Here is a 6,368-nt window from a genome sequence, read left to right as displayed (position 1 = left end):
GAGGGCGGGGACGCAGAGGGCGTGGCTTTGTGAGGGCGGGGGCCTAGAGCAGCTTGGTAGGGGGCGGGGCCAACCGCTCGACGGAGGCGGGGCCGGGTGAGCGGAAGTGGCGTTGAGACAGTGCAAGTACGAGGCGGCCTGTGAGACCGTATAGATTTCAATCCTATCCCTGGCAAGGCACTCGCTCTGTTCTCACTTTAGCACCTCGTTGAGTGGAGCATGCCCGACCCTAAGAGAAAGCAAAACTCCGCCTCTGGTGACCTGACCTCCCCAGGGCTGGAAGCGGGGAAGGGAGAGGTGAGCCTCACCCTCTGTATCGAGCGCGGTGCAGGCCAGGTCGCTTGGGAACCCGGAGTTTGGGTGTAGTTGAGCTTTTCTTAGCTGGGCGGGGCCGCGGGGCTAAGACTCGGATTAGGTGCTGGATGACCGGGAGGAGCTGGGCCCGATGCGTGGCTGGGTCGTTGTCCTTTAGCGGAAGGACTGGCTTTCAGAGGAGAGAGGTTGGGCTCCGGACTACGTCTGTCGGTGGGGAAAGGGGCAGAAACAGAGCTCTGAGCTTTGGAGCAGTGGCTTCGGGGTGGAGATTGGGGAGTTTTGGGAGCTTGGATGAAAATAGGGGCCCCAGACCTGGTAGGAGCCTGAGTATCCTCTTCTCTAGGTGGCCATGAACGGAAGGGCCCGCAAAGAGGCAGTGCTGGCTGCAGCCCGTGAGCTCCTCAAGTTTGTGAATCGGAGCCCCTCTCCTTTCCATGGTAGGTGACTGGGCGAGGATGGGGGCGGTGTGCCCACCAGTAGCAGACATCGCTATGAAAGGGTCCTGTTCCTACAGCTGTGGCTGAGTGCCGCAACCGCCTCCTCCAGGCTGGCTTCCGTGAACTCAAGGAGACAGAGAGCTGGAATATCAAGCCCCAGAGCAAGGTACTAGGGATGGACAGATCCCTGGACTGGATCTCAATGACCTTTGTGCCAGCTGGCTAAACAGCTCACACCCCTCTCTTCCTTCCCAGTATTTCCTGACCAGGAACTCCTCTACCATCATTGCTTTTGCTGTAGGGGGCCAGTATGTTCCTGGGAATGGCTTCAGCCTCATTGGGGCACACACAGACAGTCCCTGCCTCCGGGTAAGAACCCAGGGCTCTGCTGGGGTGAGGGGAGGTGTCTGGGGCAGTATGAACCGAGGTACAAATGGGGGTGGTTATCCCCTGGGAGCAGGAGCGAAGGTAGGATTGTTGCCCCCTTCTTCCGCACATTGACCCTTTGTCTGACACTGATAATTTGCTCTGTACAACCTAACTTGTAAAATGAGTCTTGCCATCCAGGCTGACTTCCTGTCTTCATGGTCAGGTGAAACGCCGTTCTCGACGAAGCCAGGTGGGCTTCCATCAGGTTGGGGTAGAGACCTATGGCGGCGGGATATGGAATACCTGGTTTGATCGAGACCTGACCTTGGCTGGACGTGTCATTAGCAAGGTGGGAACTCTGGTAGGGGACTAGGAGGCTCTTGGCATCAGCTGCCTGCAGATCGAATGTCACATTTTGGGTGGGATACCAGTGGAGAGCTCCCTGGAGAAGAGAAGAGGTAGGGCCAGCCTGAAGGGCTGTGTATTCAGTCTGGGTGAATGTAGTGAGAGCTTTAACCACCTGGGTTTGGGAGGCTCCCTGGCTGACCCGGTCTGTCAACCACAGTGCCCCTCCTCAGGTCGGCTGGAGCAGCGGCTGGTACACGTGGACAGGCCTATCCTGCGCATCCCGCACCTAGCCATCCATCTGCAGCGAGATATCAATGAGAACTTTGGGCCCAATACAGAGACACACCTGTGAGACTGGGGCAGGGGCTGTGGTGGAAGGGGGGATGGGGTATGGTACTAGGTGACAGAAGGGACCCCAGTGGGACCCGGGAAACCCGTGCTTAATGGCCAGTCAAGTTTCACTCTCGTGACCCAATTGCTGTCCAAGGGTCTTCATAGCTCTGCTGTTTGGGGAGTGGGTTGGGAAGTGAAGGGCAAGGGCAGCTCCCCAGTAGGAGATGCCTGAGCCCATGGGTGCCTACCCTGTGTGCCCACTAGCCCTCCCCATGCCCTCCTTTTTCCTGTCTCCCCGCAGAGTCCCCATTCTTGCCACAGCAATCCAGGAGGAGCTGGAGAAGGGGGCTTCTGAGCCAGGGCCTCTCAATACAGCTGTAAGAGGCCCCCTGGGGTGGGTAGAGGAGGTACAGACAGGGGTGAGGAGGAGAGGAACAGACCCTTCTCCAAATATCCTCTGCCCTGCAGGATGAGCGGCACCACTCAGTCCTCACATCCCTGCTCTGTGCCCAGCTGGGATTAAGCCCAGAAGACATCTTGGAGATGGAGCTGTGCCTGGCAGACACCCAGCCTGCGGTGAGGGGTGGTGCAGGAGCTTGGGGTAGGGGCAGTGTCCCAGACAGCATGTAGCCCAAAGTACTCATCAGCTCACCACCCCCTCAATTACTCCCATCCCCGTTATACCCCTCACACACATTCCCAGAGGTTTCTGTTCTAAGTGGTCCCTGGTGGCTTCGACCCACATTGTGAACCTGTGAGAGTAGAAGACCAGGAAGTGGCCACTTGCTCTCTGCCTCTCAGTTGCTGTCAATAGGAGATCGCCAGGTCTTTGGGTTCTTGGTTATATACTAAAGTTCTGTTTGATGAAGCAGGGGATTGAGGAGGGCACTAGGGTCACAGACTGCCCTTCCTGTCTTTCCAGGTCCTAGGTGGAGCCTATGATGAGTTCATCTTTGCCCCAAGGCTGGACAATCTGCATAGCTGCTTCTGTGCCCTGCAGGTAAGAAACCAAGTACCCCAGGCAGAACTCAGGAGAGGTGGAGAGTCGGGGTAGGCTCAGACCCAGCGGGTGTTTGACTTTAGTCTGCTCACGCTGGATGGACCACAGTGGGGGGCCCGTGTGCTTAGCATTGGTGTCACTACCATTGGCCCAAGGCCAGGGACTGAGGTCATGGGAATCCAAGAAATATTAGAATGCGTGTGTGGTGCTTCCTCCTACCCGTTTTTACTGCTTTACCTTAAGATAACAATCTCTGCCTCAAGGGAAAGCCCTACCACTGCACCCAGCAGTATCATCCACTTCCCTCTCACCTCACCCTGGCTTGAGTCCACCTAGTCTTCTGTGTTCCTTGGGATCTCAGTGACACAGTCTTCCTCTTGGTCCCCTTCATGTGGTCCACCCTCTTTTCACCCCAGTCAGGTCCCTTTCTCTTCTCTTGCCCTCACCCCTCCCACTGCTGGTTTTTTCTACCTTTCCTTCCCTGCCTGTCCTGAGGCTGGAGACAGACTTCAGGCTGTAACTGAGACCAGAGCCAGCCTGGGGGCCTGTGTCCCCTTCTGCAAGCAGCTGGGGTGACAGTTGTTTCTTTGAACTTCAATCTGTTAACTGAGCCTGATCTGTTTCCATCAACTCCATGGCCTTCTGACTGCCCAGAATGCTCAGCTCCCCCTCTCTGTCTGGCACACATCTCACTGCCTTTTGCATGAGAACATATGGGAGCTGAGCACCCAGAGGATGATTTCTCTTGTCCTGGTTGGAAAGGTCCCCCTACCTCCTCTTTGAGGCAGGTCCCTAGGAGAGGAGACTACAAAGAAGCACTGCATGCTTAGCCTGGATGGAGCATGGGCAAGGGAGCGTGCCCCAGCGGAGCACTGGTGGGCTAAGCTGTAGGATGATGTGCTTGCTTCTTTCCTCGTCCAGGCCCTGATTGATTCCTGCGCAGCGCCTGCCTCTCTGGCCATGGAGCCTCACGTGCGCATGATCACGCTCTATGACCATGAGGAGGTGAGTGGAGCACTCTGGGCAGCAGCCCTTCTGTGGAGTCTTCTGCAGCCAACCATGAGCCAGGGCTGTCTTAGTAACCCCAGAGATCGGGGCGGAGTAGGGAAAGTGCTTCCTTAGCACTTGGTGTCCCTTTCTAGCTCAGCATATACTTTCATCTTCTAATGTGACCCTGTCTCCTGTATCTCTGTGTGCTGCTTGGTGAGGTATGTGGGCCAGTGCAGGAAACCCACCAGTATGTGCTGTTCCTGCCCCTGAAATGTCTGGGGATTAGTCTGGCCCAGCCTACTGTCAGGTGTTCAGTGGTGACGCAGGCTCACACACCCTTTCCCTCCAGTGACTCACTGAGGAAGGTGCCGGGCCAATCTGGACATTGGGCCCCTCTTGCTAGCCTGCCAGCTCAGCCCCATGGCCTCTGCCATCCTCAGGTGGGGTCTGAGAGTGCCCAGGGAGCGCAGTCTCTGCTGACGGAGCTGGTGTTGCGGCGAATCTCAGCCTCGTCCCAGCACCTGACAGCCTTCGAGGAGGCCATACCCAAGTCCTACATGATCAGTGCAGACATGGCCCACGCCGTACACCCCAACTACCTGTGAGTCTTCCACACCCGACGCAGTCCTTACACAGCCAGAGACCCCCACGTAACTCACCGGGCTTGGCCCTGTGCCCCATCTCTTCCCTTCCTCTTCCTCATTCTCTGAAAGGTTTGGTGGGGACTGTTTTTTTTCTTAATTCGTTACCAGGGATCAAACTCAGGACCTTTTGCTTTTGAGGCAGGTGCGGCACCACTGAGCTAAATCCCCAGCCCCTGGTGGGGACTTTTTAAAGACTGCTCCAAGGCCCAACTTGGCCAGTCAAGTAACGCCTAATCCGGGTGTGTGGGATAGGCTCATCCCATATACTTCCATCTTCTGTTAGAGGCTGCCCGGAACACTTTTTAGGGCCTGCCACACTGGGTAGAAAAGAGGGCTGTGACCCATTAGTGTTGTTTGCTTCAGGAGGGGTGGTGGCTGTGGACAGGCCCATTCCCTTGTGCCATCCTGACCCTTTCACCTCTTACAGGGACAAACACGAGGAGAACCACCGGCCCTTATTCCACAAGGTGAGATGGTCCCTCCGCCTCAGGGAAGCCGAGGCCAGGCTGGCTCTGGGCCCTGTCCCTCCCTCTGGGCCTGCTGTCAGCTCTGCCTCCCCTGGTCTCTCCCCAGGGCCCTGTGATCAAGGTGAACAGCAAGCAGCGCTATGCCTCAAATGCTGTCTCCGAGGCCCTGATCCGAGAGGTGGCCAACAATGTCGGGGTGCCCCTGCAGGTGAGAGTGGGAGTGATGTGATGGAGGGAGCAGGGTGAGCATAAGCTGATGGGGCCCCAGTGGATGGGAGATGACCTTTGGTAGCAGAGGACTCAGTATGTGAGAAGAATGGGGCCTTTGAGCATAGACGGAGCAGAATTCAACGCAGGTGCTGTCTGCCATGGTATCTCCTGTGCAGTCTGAGTCTCAGTCTCCACTTCTGCAATGTGAGGCTGATAATGAGGCCTGCTTTGCTGGCTTTTTGTGAGGATTAAAGGCACAGTGTGCTCCTGGCATATAGTAGGCTAGACCTGTCCTTTTCCCTCTCAGCAGCCCTGCCTCCTCTGTGTCTCTTACACATCACAGATTTTCCCCAAAGGATATTCAGAGCTGAGGAGCCTGGAACCCCACCTGTTCTCTTGAAAACCGCTCATCTAGTCCTTTCTCCTTAGTGTGCATGTGTGTATGCATAGACATAACATGCCTGTCTGCCTTCCTTCCTGCCTGCCTGCCTGCCTGTCTGTCTGTTTGCTGTGTCTGTCAGTCCAGTGACAAACATAGCAAACAAGTTCCAGTAGTCAGAACTGAGTGTGATATCCTGATCCCCAGTTCAGGACTCTTTCTGCTGCAATGTGTAGAGCCAGGTGGTTCCACTCTCAGGAAGGCCTTTGGAGGAGGTAGAAGGTGGTTATGGGAGGAAGAACGTCACAGGCAGAGGAAACAGTGGAAAGGCCCCAGAGGGGTCTGGTAGGAGGCAAGAGAGCCAGGGTGAGAGCAGGAGGTATCGGGGGAGAAGCCTGCCTAGACTAATGGTGCAGGGTGTCCAGGCCACAGAAGGGCTTTGGAATTTTATTCTAAGGCTGGTTGAAGACAATGGGAGATTTTTCTCTAATAACTAACAGCAGAAGCAGGACATGCATACTTTAGAAAAAACAAGAAAGTGAAATATGAATCCCAGGCTAGAGATGTAACTCAGTGGCAGAGTGCTAGCACATGCAAAGCCCTGAGCTCAATCCTGCAAAAACAACAGAAAACTTGATGAGTCCCCAGAGATATATTTGCCAATTTTTTTTCTCTGCATATACTTAATGCACTTTAAAAAATGAAGTCCTATTGGATATATTTTTTACCTCTTTTCACTCAGTCATCTCCACCTTTCCTTTTCAGTAAATTTTTGTTAATTTTCTTATCAAATATAGAGATCAGGCCGGGGATTTAGCTCAGTGGTTGCGCTGCCTGCCTCGCAAGCACAAGGACCTGAGTTCAATCCCCAGTACA

At 55.1% G+C, this 6,368-nt stretch overlaps 1 protein-coding gene across 1 annotated transcript in view; it reads left to right on the top strand.

The window, feature by feature from the left end:
- Positions 1-75: 75 nt before the first annotated feature.
- The window catches only part of Dnpep (aspartyl aminopeptidase), a 9,517-nt gene continuing 3,224 nt past the window's right edge, over positions 76-6,368 (top strand). Inside the window, exons 1-13 of the mRNA XM_010611827.3 lie at positions 76-297; positions 659-752; positions 830-918; positions 1,008-1,121; positions 1,345-1,470; positions 1,687-1,817; positions 2,104-2,179; positions 2,271-2,378; positions 2,725-2,802; positions 3,724-3,807; positions 4,233-4,393; positions 4,864-4,903; positions 5,010-5,111. Of these exons, the coding sequence (XP_010610129.1) occupies positions 220-297; positions 659-752; positions 830-918; positions 1,008-1,121; positions 1,345-1,470; positions 1,687-1,817; positions 2,104-2,179; positions 2,271-2,378; positions 2,725-2,802; positions 3,724-3,807; positions 4,233-4,393; positions 4,864-4,903; positions 5,010-5,111 (1,281 nt within the window). The 5' untranslated portion in view covers positions 76-219. The remainder of the gene's footprint in view (positions 298-658; positions 753-829; positions 919-1,007; positions 1,122-1,344; positions 1,471-1,686; positions 1,818-2,103; positions 2,180-2,270; positions 2,379-2,724; positions 2,803-3,723; positions 3,808-4,232; positions 4,394-4,863; positions 4,904-5,009; positions 5,112-6,368) is intronic.

This window comes from Fukomys damarensis, unplaced genomic scaffold (assembly GCF_012274545.1).
Source record: "Fukomys damarensis isolate Sample0158 unplaced genomic scaffold, DMR_v1.0_HiC HiC_scaffold_16, whole genome shotgun sequence".
Taxonomy (NCBI): Eukaryota; Metazoa; Chordata; class Mammalia; order Rodentia; family Bathyergidae; genus Fukomys; species Fukomys damarensis.
Note: the sequence above shows the minus strand (reverse complement) of the source record. Positions and strands in the feature narration are given on the sequence as shown.